The sequence below is a fragment of the Gallus gallus genome, chromosome 1 (assembly GCF_016699485.2).
Source record: "Gallus gallus isolate bGalGal1 chromosome 1, bGalGal1.mat.broiler.GRCg7b, whole genome shotgun sequence".
Lineage (NCBI taxonomy): Eukaryota > Metazoa > Chordata > Aves > Galliformes > Phasianidae > Gallus > Gallus gallus.
In genome coordinates this window covers 36,823,432-36,842,782 of record NC_052532.1, presented here as the reverse complement: position 1 = coordinate 36,842,782, position 19,351 = coordinate 36,823,432, and the positions used below count along the sequence as shown (strand labels likewise).

Here is a 19,351-nt window from a genome sequence, read left to right as displayed (position 1 = left end):
TAGAATACCATAGCTTAAAAAAAAAAATACCTTAAGGCCAGAAAAGATCCAGTGGGGGCCAAAATAAAGTCCTTCTTGTCTATATATTTATAAATACTACATTGTCATAGTGTAGGATGTCTCCTGAGTACTTGCAAATGAACATAGTATTTTTCTCTCTTTCTCCTCCCAACTGCATTTTGAGAAGATTACAAACAACTTCTTTAATTTATATCTCTGCATGTGTGCCTCAGTTATGTGCATAGTTTGTTGAAGGAGGCCTGCAGCACATTCTACTTTTATCAACTATGAATACATCACGACTCCTACATCTACCTCCATAACTCTCTTATATCAGGAAAGAGAATTTGAAATGTATTTTCTTTTGAATGAAATACCAAACCAGATAATGTCTACCAGGTCCCCCAGGTGATATACCAGGTGGTATATATATATAGTATACTATTTATAGTATAAATAGCATAGATATATCACCTAGGAGGTTTTGTGCAATTTCACCAGCTACTTCAACTGCAGTTTCCTGTCAGCGTTCTGGTTTTCAAGTATAACACTAATTTGGTTGTATACCTGACTCATTTTGCCAAATACAGACCTATAGAAACTAAGGACACAGTACAAAACAGTAAACATTATGAAAGGAAACATCCCCTACTGCCCCAAAATGCCTCAAGGAAAACTGCTTTTACTCTTTCACTCAAAGAATCTGTTTTGCTATCTTGTATGTAGTTGACTTCAAAGAAATAAGAGTTGAACAAAAATAAGAGATTAACACAGATCTACTTTATCTTCATATATTTGTCCCCAAAACATTTTAAAAAGTTAGGCGACAACGTACAAAGTTTGTCTTCCAATGTATCCACTGGGAGAACCTGTAGAGAAAAATCCTCTCACCCTTAAGAAGCAGTAAATATTATCTAAATAAAAAGTCACTTTTAACTATGTTTGGTACACTGAAGCAACTTCCAGCTACAACTGACAAACGCAATTACTAATGAGAGTATTTTTCCATCCTGAAAGTGATGAGGCTCAGTGAGCTGAGCTTTGAAGGCACCAAAATGTTTTGCAGATAAACCAAAAATTATATATCAGTTCATGTTTCATAACTGCACATTGCATACAATTTTAAAACAAATGAGTAGCACATTCGCAACAAATGAAAATTCAAAAAGCAGTCTTTCAATAAGGATGCCACTCATTTTATACATCTAACTGTTTATCCGCTGAACTTCCCACAGCGACTATATGTCCTGAAGTGTGTATCTTCGTTTCACTAGGGTTGCCCTAAATTGAGTCCATGCCTTGATCTTCCTCCTATATGGAAGTCAAAAGTTGTCACAAACATTCTTTCTCAAATTACAGATGACAAATTGGTTAAAAAAAAATCAAAATTGTGTGAAATTCAGCAAGTTCAGTGAAGTTTCTTTCTGAAATATAAATACAAACCCTGAACTCGGGAGAATGAAAACCATATGACTGAAAAGCTTTCATAATAATGCAATTTCAACTGCTTTCTCAAGATGAGCCGATAATGACATGGAGAAAGAAGAGGCATTGGCGTTCTCCAAACCTGTACTCAACCTCTTGAATAAATGTTTCATCTATATGTTGATATGCATTTGTCTGATCTCTAAATGTTAAGAGTTTAACTATTTAAAGCTAAGTATTCCAACTAATGCAACTTGCCAGAGCAAACAAAGGGAAAATTTATTAAGAAAGATCATTTGGAAATTGAAATTTATTTTCATTGTTATAGGCTAAATTTAGCATAAGGATTTCTGAACTCATGTACTTAAAAAGAACAGGTAATGAGAAGCTAGAAGATCTCACAGCTTACCTTTACATACCCCTTCTTTCCTGACAAAGTCAATTCTACTTGAGATTCTGGTTAATTTTACACTGAAACCTTCCTCCATAGTTGAGTTCAAACAGAAAACCATACAACAATTGACTTCAGCTAGAAGTTACTGGGGCCAAAACACTCCATGTGGTACTAAGGTCTTACTTCTTACAGGCATTAGGAAGCCTTTAAACATTAAAAAAAAAAAAAAAAAAAAAAAAAAAAAAGGAATGATAAAAGCAGATTTAAAAAAAAAAAGACTGAATCTCTCAATGCTGAGTCAGCATGTTATTTAAGTTGAGTTAGAAGGGTCAAGCAGGCTCCACCTCAGGTCTGAATGGCCAAAATAATAACGAAGTAAATTGAAAAGGTACATGTCTTAACTTACAGTGTTTCTGGGGGGTTTTCTATGAGCCAAATGATGTCTAAAAAATTGTCAAGGAGGACAAACACTTTAGGAGGCAACGTAAGTCAAAGCACATTAAAGATAAGCATGTGCTTAATGACAATATTCACTTTCATTATTTCAATCCTGTCAATTAGAAGGATAAGCAATTAGGACCATTTATCAAGGATTTGTGCAAAGTGTTCCATGACATTCAAAGTACTTAATGTAATGAAGTTTAGTTAAATAGCTTTCTAATAACTTTCCAGGCACAGGTAATTTCTTGCATTTTAAAAACAAAAATGTTGATATGTAACATCATTATTATTTTCAGCTGCCTGCAGTAATAACAGAAACACCTAGAGTGTGGAACCTTATGGTGTGAATGAAGTGCAATTCACTTTAAGAAGGGTGAAGGATGTCCTTCCAGGTAGACACAAAATCTTACTGCAAATATTTTAATCACAGTTGTTTAATAGTAAGAAAATCTCTGACAAACACAACCATCCTTATCTGAAAAAGCAGTAAGCACACAATAAAGTGGGAGACCTTATCCCAGAATTTCAACTGACAGAGAAGGCGAGGGATTCAAAGCAGTCATGGATGTACTACACCCTGACTCATCCATTAAAGTTTTCACTAAAGCCAACTTTCATTTAATAAAAAAAAGGGGGGAGAAGGCAGTGAGACTCTGTGAAGTGCTTTCTCAGCATCAAGCAGAGTACTGACTGCTAGAGTATTTGACACTCATTTGATGGATGAAAGGGAAAATTACATGTCAGTAATTCCTGCTGTCATAGTCCTCAATACCTAGCCCTGTGCCAGAGACTTTCAAGGACAAACATGATGGTTCCTTCTACTAGTAAATAAGGAGGCAAAAGATCAATCAATAAATTCATGGATCTGAAAGTCTCTGTTGAATTCCCTCCTTTAGACAGCCATATACAAAGGAGTTCAAGATAACACCAGAAACTAGCAAAGAGGAAGAAGGAATATATACTTGCTGTTGGGCCTCTAAAAGGAGTAAGGTGGATGAGAAATGACAGGGCTATGAAGATCAAATTAGCAGTATGTACTTTTTCACTTTAATTTTCTCCTTTCTCTGATCCTAAAAAAAACCCTTTCACAAAGTCAGGATTTCCTTTTTTGTAGCAGTCAGAGGATCTCACACCTCAAGAACTTATATTAAGCTGCTGCTGCTTTTTATGGCATGAAGAGATAACCAAAAAGTTATATGGTACACCTCTAATACAGAAACCTCATCTCTGAATTTCAACGTCATGAAACAGCAACAGTCAAGGTACTTGCATACAGTATGGTTAATTGGAGTACACACAATTGACCAATATTCTCTGATCTTTGGGGAAAACAGCTTGCAGCACAAACTTTCTTTATAAAACAGTTCTGACAACACAAAATCAATGTTTTAAAATTCAAAGACCTTGAAGAATGAGATTTCAGAATAAGGTTTGAAACAGTACAAAATAAAAATTTCAAAAAACACTTAATTTGGGGTACAGACAAGGTAAAAGGCTGAAATGGGAAGACTATTGCAAATGTCTGATGAGTAGCCAGCAGGGACATATCTCTTAGAAAATCAAAGGTAGCTTCACCTTCAAGAAGTAAAAATTAACATTCAGGGCCTTAATATTTAGCTGAGGGAATGAAGTGAGACTTTCTAGCTTTGACCTGAGGTAACTTAATTTTTAAAAAGGATATTAAAACCAATGGTGAGATCATGACAGATCTCAGTACAGAAAGCTCACCTTTCTGTTTTGAAACTAGCAAAACTTTGTCCACTTCTTCAGGAGAGTTCTGATGAACCTTACATTAACTGCAACAGACAACAGAAGCCTCTGTCAGAATGACTCTTCTCATTCTGTTCTTGAAACTGTTTATTCAAAATTTTAACACAGCATAAAAATGGACAGAGTTTATTAAAAATTGGGCTTCCTTTCTCATTAAGATTACATATCCCAGTGAACTACGTAGATGCCTTGGGGACGGAACAAGAATCTAAACTTTCTGGAAGACTCAATAAGGTGTAACAGCAGTTGTGCCAATGTTCCATGGCAGTTTTGGCAATCCTGATATCTAATCATCTATCCCCTGGTAAAATAAGAGTTAATAAAACAAATGAGGGAAAACCAATGAAATCAAAAACATCAGAAGAGGAAGAAATGTTTAAGCAACTTAAAGAATGTAGAGAAGAAGAAAATGATATCTATGAATTCCACATAATGAACAAAATCTATGAACTCCAATGAATGAATTCCACGTAAGATGCACACCGCAAAAAATACTTAGCTTCACTAAAGAGTAGCATCTCTAGACAAGAAGAAGCAAAATATTAGAAGTTTATGTCATTTCAGCAGTAAAGGCTTATGTGTCTTTAGCCAATAAACCTCCTACAATTTAGATAGGAAACTGTAGATATTTGTTTCAGATTTATCCATACTATCCAGGTTGCATTTCTAAACAAAAGCCCTTTTCCAGGAATCTGCTTGCAGTCTTCAGTGAAAAGATGACAAATATTCTCTAATAAACTGAAATGAAACTGAATTTGATATTTTAATTTATAGACTTCTTAAAGAAAGTTCCAAGAGTAAAATTTCAAAACTGCAAGACAAAGGAATGAACTAACTTTTCCCATTCTTTAGAAAGAAAGAGGATTTTGGCATAGCACTCTCCATTTTCTTGAAGCAAAGAGTTCTATGATCATACACCACAGCATCTTTTATTTTTATTTCACAATAACTGCTGACAAAACACCAACCAGAAGGTTGGAATATTGTTCTGTTTAACCAACATTATAGAAAATAAGATTTGTAGTTCTTGTTTTTACAACTGATCCATGAAGCTTGTATCCTTCATTTTTGAAAACAAAACAAAACAAAACAAACAACAACAACAAAAAATACCTAAGTTGTTTGGAACAGCTTTTCATTTTATAAAGGCTCATTTTTTGTTTGTCCAACTTAATAAATGTCTCTACGACCTAAACAGGAAATACTCTTTTATATCAATTACAAAAACATCCAGCAAGCCAAATTCCAGTTACAGTAGCTTTTGTTTCCTATTCTTACAATCTGTATAAGGCGGAAAGGTCAGAATATGCATTTCTACTGTAGTCTGCAAAAGAATGCAGCATATTTAAATGTTTAACTCAACAAGTGTTTCATCTTATAACAATTTTTCCAATTATTTCTAATTATTAAATGTTTATTAAAAGTTTATTTCTACCTTTTTTTTTAATATAAGGGAAAAAACTGACAGAACAGTATTTTTCCAGGCACAGAGATATTACTTCAGCTAATTCTAATTTATGCAGCATGTGTCTAATTTCCAAGTTTAACAGTCATACCTTGTTCAATCCATTTGTTCTGCCTGTATCCTGCTAAGATACGAGGACTTCACATGATGGGCATGTCATTTGCATAACAGTGAATATTTTATTCATTCCACAGAAATCTCAAGCAAAAATTCTATATTCCAAATGACTTCTAAAACAAAGTTATTATTCATTTGTTGAACTGATTATGTGAAGAACAAATGATGGATGATTTGAAGATAAAATTCAGTGTATAAATATTGTCATCTACGACATTTCACTATGTTAATATCATAAAGGACTGCCAGGTTCCATTGCATTCATAATTAGAATGATTACATTGTAATTCAGGGTGTGTTTTTCATAAAGATGAAGAGAACGAGTTTTAATACAACCAAAGCCAGGTGAACCAAGTAAGTTTACCTATACAAGACAGATGTCAGTTCAGATGAAGATTTATTTTCCTATTTCCTACTGCAATTATAAATCTAATCTTACACCTACAACAAAATATTAAACTACTACAAAGAATTTGAACTGCACAAGAAGCATACATAAACAAGATTACCTATATACAACAATCAGGGTAAACTTAGAGAGGGGAGAACAGAATATTCTAAGAAAATATATTTTCAAGTTCACAGTTTGCTTCAGCCAAACATCTCTTTTACATTTTTGGTCTGGATTAAATTCAACATTCTGTCTATTTTTAAAAACAGTCCATGTTAAATCATAACCACCGTAATCCAAAATGTTTTTCAGCAAAGAGACAGTAGTTATTTTAACACTGGGTATGATAGACATGACCTTACTTCTTTTGTAATAAATTGCAGATTACACTTTTGGAATGCTTTCAAATTATTTCACACCTTGTGAGTTTGCTTTATTGGACATCTGATACTTTCATGCATCATTTCTTATTTTCCAGCAGTCCCTGTCTATAACAGAAGCAGGAGTACACCACGAAAGAAACTTTGCTGTGGAGTTTCAGTATAAATGAAATAAAACAAACGTACCATGTTCCATCCTGGGTAGAGGTAGTCTGTCCCGATAAATTCAAAATAGTGAGCAAAACCCTCTTTCAACCACACATCCTCCCACCAAACTGGAGTCACAAGGTCACCAAACCACTGCAAAGAAAGTTTAGATAAAAAACTTTTAGAAAATCATGCATATATGTCACTTACACAGAGAAGATTCTTCACAAGTTTCAATAAAAGCAGTAGCTTATACCAGCCATTCAGACAACAAGCAGATCTTTTTCATACACTACTGAATTAAGTCTTTTTTACAAGATGCACATAAGTTACTAAAATAAAATATTAGAAAAGAACTAGTAAGGGAAAAGAAGTATTGAGGAGATCATGCACAGAATTGCTTTACTTATCTAAAGTAAATGTTCACCTCAGTTTAAGGAACTAACCCATACAATGAGAGAAAAATCTTCCTAGCTCAAGTAAGCTGATTTAACACCTGGAAACTTCATTATGTATAGTGTGAATACTTAAAAACTGGAAACATAACCTTTCTATTCCAAACCTGTATTTTAGCATTTCTTCCTTTGTAATGTCTGCCTGTTAAGATGCACAATGATACTGACATTCATTGGCCAGTTTCCTAAGGAAAGCTGTTTCATGCAACCCTCTCCATCAGTAAGCCTCAGCCCTCTCAAAACAGGGAGTTTAGCTGGGGTGTAGCCATAAACCTATCACGGCAGAGGACAGGTAGATGTCATAAGGATTTTAACCAAAGATCAGATGATCACCAGAAAAGGAATGGGGACAAACAAATACAGGAAATCAGGCCTCATCAGTTCTACTGCTCATGAATCACACTGCATAAATGATTGTAACAACTATGGGCAACCTGGAATATCTTAACACAAGTGACAAGAGCAGAAACACACACACATTATTATGGAAAGTTATTTCACAGTCTCCGTAAAATCTTTTGCCAAAAACCAAACTTTTGCTCCTGGAAACAAACTTATTTTTAATGTGATTATTAATAAGTCATTAATAATCAACCAATATAATTTTGAGCTTTCTTGTAAGCTTTAAGCTGATAATAAACAGAAAGGGAGCAAATAAGTATTCCAGAGGGAGGCAACGCGTCTGAGGACAGGTGCTGCTGCTGACACTAGTGAAAGAAAATGAAGGAACATGGGGTTGGCCAAGTAAGCAGTTTCTTTTCAGGATGATTGGCATATCTGAAGGCTTTGTCCAGCATCTCAGTGAAAGATCTTGCTTCTGTGCATGTCTTTGTTGAGGGAGAATAGCGTACAGGGAGGATCAATGCCATGACTACGATCCTTCATGAAATGAACACAAGAGCTCCAAAGAACAGACCACAGAAACAGAGATTATCAGATTGCCACACAATGTTCAGTAAATAGGATTTGAAGAAAAAACGAAGCGAAATGTGAAAATGAACGTCAGCAGCAATGAACTGAAGAATTTCAGGATAAAAGATGGGGTTGACAAAAGTCATATTCACATGATAAGTGAAACAAACTTAATGGACAGTTGAACATACCATAGTTAAAGGTTATTAAATTAACTCTCTACAGGACTGAAAGAGATAAAGATTGATCTTAAGAATATTCATCTGAAAAGATAAAGAACTACGGAAAATCAGTTTATGTATATAATGCACAATTTTAAAAGTTAGAGTAACGTGCTATCAAAGTTGTATGAAAATTATACTTATTCTAGAATAGATTGACTAAATCTTTTCTAATGCTAAAAAGGTTAAACACAAAATCTCAGTGTTTATGCCTTGAATTACAAGACTGCTGAACAGATTAGAAACCAGTAACAGTCAGGGTATACTATGACTATTCAGAGAGAGGTTTAAACAGTAAAACTTATCAAGTTTGTAATACATATCCTTGCAACTTAAAAGAATTTGTAAAGTTATTTGCTAAAGTAGAACAGTGAAGTATTTTAAAGTTAGATAAAAAAAATTTGGCTTAAGAAGGAACCTACTTTGTCATCTTAGCTGAAAAGTGGAAAATATGAATTTTGCTGCATTCCCAATATATGATGTCACAATCAAGTATTTCATTTATTCCTCTGGGAGATTAACGTGCTTATTTAGTAATAATACAATTAAAAGTTTTCATTTTCATTTAATCATCCAGGAGGAAAATTATTTAACAGGAATTAAAACAGCATATGATACCAATATGAAAACATAAGGAATTTGCCTAACTAGACTTGAATATCATAGAGAATATTACTGTTAGAGAGAGCAGTTTCAGAGAATGTAATTAATGAAGACCAATATTCACGAAAAATTGTATTATTATTGTCCTAGGTGTTACATGTCTGAAAGGGAAACATTAAGTGAAGTGTTTCATTCAAGTAATTGCTCATTTATTTATTTATTTGTGTGTTTGAAGAGGGACACTATTCGCCCTGAGTGACAATGATTATTTCTTTTCATTTTCAGAAAGAAAAATGAATTGAAATGTATTGGTTACATAAATTGCTCATTTCCCTCAGCTACTGTGTTCATCCTGACACAAAAGGCACTTACCTTCATTACAGACACACTGAAAAGGTACTCCTTCCCATGCACTTTCCTTACAGATTATTTTAAAAAAAAAAAAAAAAAAAACCTGTGGCTTAGGGTTTTTTAATTTTCCTTCTGCATTCATGCATGTTTAACTCAAGTTTTGTGCTCAGGGGGGAGAACTAACAAAAAATTATGGTGATTAAATTCAAACAACTTTTCCTTCAAAGGCTGTAGGTGGGGTTGATCTGTGATATGCAAATAAAATGGATTGCTACTTCAACAGAATTATTTTAATAAATTATGGTAATTATTTAAAGCTATTAACTTAAGATGCTATAAATATGTGCGTATTGACTAATATATCATTTGTGTTCTGGGGCTCGGAGGGAAAGCTTTAATGCAGAAATACTCCACCTTCTGCCAATTATTAATTTTTTAATTAAACACTTGAAGTGTTCTAAAGCATTCAAGCTGTAATATCAAGCACTACTAGCCCAAAAATGATGAAACTAAAGCTAGCTGCATTAAATACGTCCTTCCTAAAAGTTGTACCTAAAATAACAATCTAGTCAAGCATTACAAAGTCACCTGTGAAGAAATCAGGCATAAAATTCTCTTACATTCTTTGCACGTGTACCTGATGACCACAGAATTTCTTTGTAATTCTGCAATGATGCCTCTCTGTTCTAAAAACTGCACTTCACAACCAAATGCATATAAAGTGCCCAGTAGTCTTAGGAATTCCAATCTTAAACAGTCACGTTTAGTTTACAGTCCCAATTCTTAATTTTATCCATTTCTTTGAATCGCAGGTATATAATTAGCAAAATTATTTGCTAATTACAGTAACACATTTGCTGTGTTACTGTAAGGGACAAAGGTATCATATGGGGCAGTTTCATACTGTACTAAGATATGCTGTGTATGTATTCAAGTAGAGTTTAAAATCAAGGAGCATTCTATGATGAAATGGGGCAACGATATAGTTATTCTTTAATAACAAAAAGAATAAAAACATATTTTAGGGAAGTTCCCTTTTGTCTTATTGGAAATCTTAAAAACTATATTAAATATAAAGGAAAGCAGTAGATATGGAATCTACTTTTGGCAATGTCAGTAGAGATTTTCATTAGTCTTCAATGTGTAAAAATCAGTGAAGCAATATTCCTGAATCACCAAGTTTAGAAGACGAGGCTATGAACAAGAGAACGAAAAATACATAGAGTAATTAACAATTAAACAGCAGAGGCAAGAGATCTTAGACCCAATATGGCCTCAGTTCAACATACAGCAAAGATAATATCACTTATGCTTCTGACCTATGTGAGCCAGAGTTATAGTTTCCTTGAGGAAGCTGCAGCAGAAAACACTGGCTACAGAATAAAAGATACTGTCTTGCTGACATTAGTGTTTTGTGGCATGTATTTTTGGAGTATAAATTGGTATATTTGGTATATCTGTGGCTTCTGTCTTTAAACTGTATTTGTAGTTGAATGATCCATATTCTGTGACTCAATTCTGCATCTAAAATGTAGAAATAGTATTTCTTCAGTTTGAGCATTAACTACTGTGTCAGTTTGCCCTGTAAAGTAGCTGAACACAGCCTTGATATGCATGGTACTAAAACAGAAACTGCAGCAACAAGAATGGAGGAAGATACTTCTAATTAAGTGAACCTTACTGGAAGTAATATGAGAACAGACACCAAGTAAGTTTCTCATTTGCACTTTTAAGGTCACATAAGAGCACACAGCTACCGTAAAATAAACTCAAGTACAGTTTTCACCAACTTCGATATCCTCTGATATTCCTAAAACAACGTAAGAGATGCTCAATGAGAATCAGTTTCAATGAGAATCAAACAAATAAACTTTGCAAGGTATTGATGTTATAATTGCCCACATATTACGTATGAATTGCTTTGGAAGGAGAGGAAATTATTTCAGCAGTGAAAAGAATAACTGGAAGTAATGGAATGACTTCAGAAAAAGGAAGACTTGAGCAGAATGCAAAGAAAAAGTTATCAATCGTTGGATTTAAAGAGTTACAGAAAAGGTTCTGAAGGAGTCTGCAAAAACCCTGCAATCAGGAACACTGAACCCCACACTAGAAAAAAAACACTATGTGGCAGAATGTAATACTATCCAGAGTTTGGATTTGATGACCGAATATGTGCTTTCCACATCTTATTCCTAAGGCACCGTGATTTTTCTGGCTGAACAGTGTGCTACTCTATTGTACTGCACAATAAAGAGCATATAACAAAATAAGATGATCACACTGAGAACAAACCAGCAATAACTTTCAATTAAAATGTCATGTTTTAGCTGAGGATTTAATATTCATCTACAGATTTAATGTGAAACATGAATATGAACCAAGCATTATGATTTCCAGGTTCATCTACCATAACTCTATTATGAAGGCTCCCTTTTATATGGTACTTTTATTTGCAGAAAGTGTTAAGAATATGCATTGCATTTTTAAGAATACTGTGTAAAGTCACAGATGTAAGCCATGCTGATTACACAGTAGGATTTTAACCTGAGGGCTATGATTATGCCTGTTATGAGTGTAAGAAAGGGTTTCCTGGCCCCCAAGCACATTTCTTCAATAACATTTGCATTCAACTCAATATTACTAAACTGTCATAATGTGTTTAGTTGGAGATAAGATGGAGGAAATGTGAAACAAATTGTAATATGGATTTATTACAAAGTGTTTTTATTGATAAAAAGGTTTCTGTACATATAAAGACTCAATTGTCCGTCATGAGTGAACAGAGGGTTAATATCAAACTTAAAAAAGGAAAAGGAAAGTGTGTATGTATGTGAGATGAGAGGAGTAAGACTATCGAACTGATTTCAGTCAAAGCATTTTTTGACATGAACGAGCAATTCAGTATGAATCTGCTATGGTTCTGCAATAAATTCTTCTCTACAGTTATCCATGTGCATGATCTATCGAACAACACACAAGCACATAGGTTAAAATCATACAGAAGATCATCATACACGCTCTTTGTTGCTAATTTTCTTCTTTATCCCCATTCTGACTCTTCCTTGTTTTTGCATTCTAGTTATGTATCTTACAGATCCTTCTGCTACTTGAACTACACTCACAATAAAAGCTGTAACTGTTTGTGCAAATTCACTTTCAGTTTCGAAAAGGAACACATGGTTTCTGATATAAGTACTATGTATTTGAACTCTTCTAATACCTGATGACATAGCTCATGTACGATGACCATGGTGACATCCAACAGGTATGATATAGAAGAAATGCTTGGATCCAGTAGTATCCTTTGCTCCACAAAAACACTCAGTCCCCAGTTCTCCATAGCAGCATAGGGATGTTTAGGCACAGCTAACAGATCTGAAAATAAAAAAAAATATGTTAACATCCTGTGAAAGATATTTTACTGAAGAGTTATTGCAGATAAAGCCATTAACTATCATTAAAAACATTTTAAATAACGTAAACATAAAAACAGGACTGTTAATTTCAGCTCTCTAGCATTTCTACTTAGGAAACATTAATAGCAATTTTTGTTCTTATATCACTACCTATTAATGATTGTTATGTTATTTATGTAACAGTATTTAGTAATTCTAATTGAAGAAGTTATCTATATAGAATACAGATTATTTTAAAATATCTTGATTGTTATTTGCTGCTGAGTTTGATGCTACTTCTCATGTTTACTACACCACAATCAAAGCAGTAACACAGATTTTAACAAAAGTGTTGTTTACCTTTTCATTAAAGTGACTCCTTTATGAACATCTTTCAAGTCAAACTATATGTAAGGATTTACAATAAGAGAGAACTGAAGAAATCCTGTTTCATAACAACCAGAAAGTTCACAAGCTGTTCAGAATCCCCTTGCTGAAACAAGGCATTTTTCAGTAGGTAGTACTGCCAGCAGCCCCTCTGAGGATGGAGCTGCTGACAGCCCTGTTTCAGCTCCACAGGCTGGAACAATGGTGCTAGATGCAATCAAAGATGAGTTACTTCAGCTGAGTATCCAGTAAGAGATAAAATAGTATGAAGAAGATGGGAAGGTCCTCCATCTTATTAAAAAATATATATATTAAAAAATTGAGTGACAGGAAATTTCTCTCAGTGGCAAGAGGTTCAAGAAGGCAATATTACAATGGCTATCCAAATGCTAGTAAAAACCTACAGAAGGTGGCTGAGAAGAAACTCAAACTGACCAGCCTGGAAATAAAATTAGAGTAAACCGACAGAAGGACTAAACAAACACACAGTGCTGCTCCACAGCAAAAATACCCGAGAGAGCCTAGAAACAGCCTCTAAGTCTACAAGAAACCCAGTACAAGTCAGCCAGAATTTTGGAAGCTATACTGTCATATCAGCATGGTGCTTTTTTCTGGTTGAATTAATTAGCTTGTCTTCTTAATTAATTAGCCTGGATGTTGTACTCCTCTCATTTGGCTATGTTACTTCTGGTTCCAAAGCCAGTTCATTCATAATCAACACAAGTAGATTTAGGCAGCGCTTCACTGTGTGGGATGAATGGTCTCTGGACTGACTTCTTCCAAAGAAGAGAAATTCTGACTTGCTTATAGACAGCAATTCTATTACAGCACACACATTCTCCTTTTTTGACTTTCTACATTCTCCTATTTTGGCTTTCTGTTATACGTGGTAGAATTGGCTTGAAGAACAACATGACAGCAGGAGCTCTGCTTCAGGATTCATAGAAGCATCCACCAAAATACTAGGAGTACGTAAAGAACTCAGATATATCTCAGTACTCCCCAAAAGGGGAATAAAATTTTTTGCAAGTAGTAAAAAAAACACAGATCTCAAGTGGAAGCACAGAGAGAGCATAACAGCTACTTCCAAATACAAAAAAAAAAAAAAAAAAAAAAAAAAAAAAACCCTGAAAATAGCCAAATTGCAGGGACAAACTACAAGAGATAAATAACAAATATTTATATAAAGGCAAACACTAGAACAAGAACCTAATTAAGGAGAGCAAAGCAAAAATCCAAAGCATGGTGTTCGAGAGGAGACTGCCAGTTAATTCAAAATTACATGCTTTAATTTTCTTCTTCAGTTGAAGTTTGAAACATACTACTTTCATAGAATAACTGCAATTTGTTATTACTAACATGAAAAATTGCTGTCTGCTATACAAAGGAAGAATAAGCATTAAAAGAAGACGCAAAGGTTACAGGGTGAAATCACTGAACTTAATGGCAAATATTCATTAAATTTAAACAGGGGCCTTTCCTATTCTTAGCTCTGTAAAGAAAGCCATAACCTTTCCTGCAGTGACTAAACTTTCATTTTAAAAGTATCTTCAGAAGAACACAGAAAGAATGATTCTAATTTACTCCCAGTTTTCAACAACTCCCTTAAAATCAGCAAAGTGATACCAACATAAAACTAACACAAAAGAAATTTTTGTGAAGAAAAGAAATTCCAACTATTTCATACTTGCACTGATTGTTTTGTTTCCTTTCTCTCTTTTGCATTCATTTCAAGTTTCTCGTCTTTCCTGTCAGTCATGACAGACACATTTTGGTAGTGTCAGCCAGTAATAAACTGAAATAACTCTGTGGCACTGGGAAACTGAGGTCTCGTGCTGTTCAGGAAAGGAGTTCACCGCCAGCTAAATACAAAGGTATTTATTTAGCTTATTACTGACTGTTTCAGCATTTGTTCCACTGGTAATGGTCTGCTGGCTTAGATGGATGCATGGTACCACTAACATACCAGAAAACCCTCCAATCTGATGGATGGCTAGCTGCCTTCCAGGCAGACAACAGCAGAGAAATACTCTAAATCACATTCCTCTTGCACAGTGCTTGCTCTGCAAGCCTTGACATTCCTTTCACTCATCAGCTAATGCACTGTAATGCCAAGAAGACGGCTTTCTTAATCTCCAGCAACTGACAAACTGAACTCTGGACATACTTGTTACTACAACACGAGAACTCCTTTTCTTCTCATTGTCCACATCTAAAATCAGAATTCCCAGTCTTCCTGTTAATTTAGAAACAAAATTCTCCAGAGGTCGACCTTGATTGCTCCCCAGAGTTCTACCACCTTTAAACAAAATCCCTAATTTGGATCCAAGACAATCACCTGTTCTATTATCCGGGGAGCAAAAATATTTCATTTCAGAGAAACAATGTTTGATGTTCAAGTCTCATCAGAGGATTTGTATTTCCCTCTGCCAACCATACCGCTAAAGAACTGAGGAAGGTCTCTAATGATCCTCAAGGTGACACCTACTAAGGTTTTAAGGTAATTTTTGAGGAGCAAGGTAAAAAAGGAGGGGTGATGATGAACATTTTGATACAAATGTTATTCACACATTGTATTGTATTGCTCAAAAGCATTCTATACTAACTGCAGAAATGTGAACTACTGAATATATAACAGCTTGTGCACACGCTGTATCCAGTTACTCTGCACAGTATTTAATTAAATTCTTTGTAAAGCACTCGTGAATGTTTGATTATGTAGATATTGCAGGGGAAATAGAAGTGCTTGTTATTGCTTGCAGAGAATAATATCCTCATACATCATAAAAGCGTTACTTGAGATTTCCTGATACAGCAGTGCAGAGTCCTGTGCACTGCTGGAATAATAGAGGGTTTCCACCTCTTGGCCTTCACAGAGACTAAATTCATGATTCTGAAGTAAAAACTAAACAGCTAAAATAAAACCACCACAAAAGCCATCCAAACTAAAAGGCGCTGGAACATCACATTAATGTACAATAGTGGAAAAATTACTCAGATTGAAATTATTCAAATACATACAGATATTTCTGAAATATGCTCCCGTGCGAATCTCATTTTTCAGCAGTTCAGGCTACAAGAACTGTAAATAGCTCAGCAGCTCCTTTTACTTCCAAACATTCAATTAAGGCATCATAACTATGTGAGCTTAAATCAAAATATAATTGTCTGACATTATTACCAAGTATCATCATAGTGCAAAATAGAAATTACCAATTCATCACCTAACTTGGTCACAAAGAGAATCCACCTTCAGCGTGACTACCTATTAATTTAGCATTGGTGTAAATTGAAGATATGACACTGTTTTTTCTCTTTTTCTACTCATTTATAGTATTAAATTCCCCAACTGTGATCATTCTAACTTTAAATGAGAGCAGAATTAGAACTGAATATGATTAAATGCAAAACAAGATGCAAGGGTCTCAGAGTACCTTGAATTTGAAGTTTTTTCCTTCACTTCTTCATCTGTTTCACCCCTATCATTCTACTGTGTTTAACCATCTTTGTTTTAAATGTTTGTACACATATCCTTACTATGCATGAGTTCAACTGTGCACACAAACACAGTTATCCACACAAATGAACATATTTACTAGTAGATACACTGTGATTTTGTTTTAGCTGCTCATTGAAATGTAAGCAAGGGATAGATCCTGCAGGACACAGACATAGCATTAAAGTTCTTGTAATCAAGGAGAAAGAAAAAGCAGCTACTGAGGGAAAAAAAAATAGACCCAAATGAGGGAAAAAAAAATAAATCCAAATGAACAGAAGAGCCCTAAAACACTCCAACTTTAAACAAGAGCATACAGTGAGAAACTGTAATTTTCTGACAAACATCTTTACACATTTCCTTATTAAAACTAGGAGGCATACCGAGATAAACTGTTCACTGTGTGAACTCCACATTTTTCTTTTCTAGTCCTCATATTTATTTCAAAAATTAGACTAAAAATCTGAATTTACCCACATGCCTCTCAGAACATTGTTTTCACACCTTTCTTCAGAGAGGCTTTCTTCAACATCTCAAGCATAGATCTCTTGACGCCAGGTATTTCATTTTTTTGACGGTGACTTTGACTAATTAATGGAAAGTTTGTCTAGTATCAGGTAATTTCAATCTTGACAAATGAAAATCTCAAGTATGTTTTTGCCCTTTCATAATGCTGCATAATGCAATCAATAGATTTATTAAATCTCCCTAAAGGTCTCGTGCAAATGAATGCTGTTGAACAAAAATACAAACTATTTGCTAAAAGAGTTTATATTTGTGCCACCAGATTCCTTAATCAAAGGCATTTCTTTATTAACAGTAAGTAGAATGTGCTTTTCTGAAACAGAATACCACTCAATGATTTAAGGAAATTCAATGATTTTAAAAGAAAAAGGCAACTACCAGAAGTGGCAGCATGGGTTAAAAATCGCTATGCCAAATAGTAGATACTGTAAGGAAATATACAAATTGGTAACTCAGAAAGAACTACAGATAATAGCCCTCATAAGAAACGTCTAAATTTGCTACTCAAAAGCTTTCTTTCTTGTATTGTTTTCTTGGTGTAACAGAGGAATATGTACCAGAGAAAGTAGGTTTTCCTGATATATATGCTTTCACTCCTTTAAAAAGTCTTCAGGGAAAAAGAAGCCATCCCGGGCCTAGACAAAATACTTCTGAAGCCAATAGGAGGGTCTCCACCTGACTTCAACTGCAGAACAAAGCGCAACTAATGGATTTGAATGCCTACTTTGAGAAACTTTAAGGAGACACTGCAGGAAATACTAGGTATATGCTTCCTGAAAACTAAACCACTTTCATTACCTGACTTTGAGCACTTAGCAGCTGGGTACCCTAAATTAGCCGTCTTTTTAACTTGTATTTTTATTTAAATTACTACTAAAGAGTATTTTAATACTTTCTCTCTGTATGTGAATTATTCAAACACACAGAAGTTGCAGACCACCTGGATGACAGGTGACACGGGAACTTTTTGAGTAACACTTCTGTTTTCCCAAATGCTTTTTCTGGCACCGATTTTATCTTTAGGGCTACAGCACTGATGTCCTTCTGCAAACGTAACACTTAGCAGGCGCACATGGATGCGAGCCTGCAGAGTTAATGCAAAGGTCTAAACCTGTTTGCCATTATTTCAGTCAAATCAAATGCCTTGTTGCAGACCCTGAGGAGAAATCACTGACACACAGCGGTTTATTGCTGGTATTTTTATTGCTTCTTATTGTTGTACAAAGTATTACTTAACATTAAGTGACATAAACAATGGATGGATTTCCAGAGTGGTTGATGTGAATAGCGGATGGTTAATAAAACGTGAATACCAAAGGTTCCAAGAGGGAAAAATTATGTGGGAGAGAAAGGAAGAATAAGCAGAAATATAAAAAGAAAACTGCTATTTTTCAAGCAATGGAGCCTTGATCTGGGTGATGGCTGGTATACAGTTTAAGAAAATAGAATGGAAACCTGTTGATTTTATTTGACATGCATATTATTAAATTGCTTTCAATTTTCATAATCCCAATCTATAGATCATTGCTTTGTTATTTTGAAGTGTATCAAATGGTTCAATGTTGAAATGAAATATGAGTGCAATAGCCCATTGAGGCTGAATTATGTATCATCTTGGTTGTATCGATCTCTACATGAACAGTGCCTTTCGTCTAAATAATACCTAGACAGATCATTATGAATTGCTGCGCAATAACAAACAAGGACAAAAAAATATCTTTCACAAAATTTCTAGTAAGGAACAACACTACAGCATGTCATAGAAACCTTTTTATCCTCAGCCCTCAGCCAGATGTGGGTATTCTAAACTCTTCTCATATCTACACTGGAAAAAAAGTGTTACACAGAACTAACTAAGACACAGACTGAAACAAACTCAGTGTTCTGTTTCTCTCAGTCACAGTTCTAGATACGGAACATATACTACATATGAACAGAGAAAATGCATTCCCATTCTCAACACCAAAATATTTGGAGAGAGGAAAAAATGAGAGTGACTTCTGTTGCCTTCATAAATACAATTTCTAACGTAAGTACTAAAAGCATTGACATGATGGAAAATTGCCAACAGCCATTTTCCTAACACCACAGTTAATAGAGCATAAGGACTCCACAGCTGAAAACAACACACTGCTGATTACTGAACACTTACAGTATGAATACTGCTGCAAAGAAAATGATCAAGCGTTGCTGCTTTACTATTGTCACTGCAAAACCAAGGTGCAAATACATAGAAAACCTCCAGAAATTCTTATTACTTGAGAATTATAATAATGATGTACAATATTTTTTTCTTCTTACGTAAATGACATAAAACTGATTTGCACTGCAATGACAAGGACACAAATATTTTCATTAGAAACCTACTCTGTATACCTAGATTTACCTCTCCTGTTTGCTTCCAAGTGAGATTATATTCGCAGACAATGGGCACATTTTAACAACAACAGAAAAATAAATATGAATAGGGATTTAG

At 34.6% G+C, this 19,351-nt stretch overlaps 1 protein-coding gene across 2 annotated transcripts in view; it reads right to left on the bottom strand.

The window, feature by feature from the left end:
* The window catches only part of TRHDE (thyrotropin releasing hormone degrading enzyme), a 220,268-nt gene that overhangs the window by 122,493 nt on the left and 78,424 nt on the right, over nt 1–19,351 (bottom strand). For both annotated transcript variants that reach the window (XM_015283004.4, XM_040651098.2), the window contains exons 4-5: nt 12,293–12,447; nt 6,570–6,683 (exon numbers count right to left, since the gene is read on the bottom strand). In XM_015283004.4, coding sequence (XP_015138490.3) covers nt 6,570–6,683; nt 12,293–12,447 — 269 coding nt within the window. The remainder of the gene's footprint in view (nt 1–6,569; nt 6,684–12,292; nt 12,448–19,351) is intronic.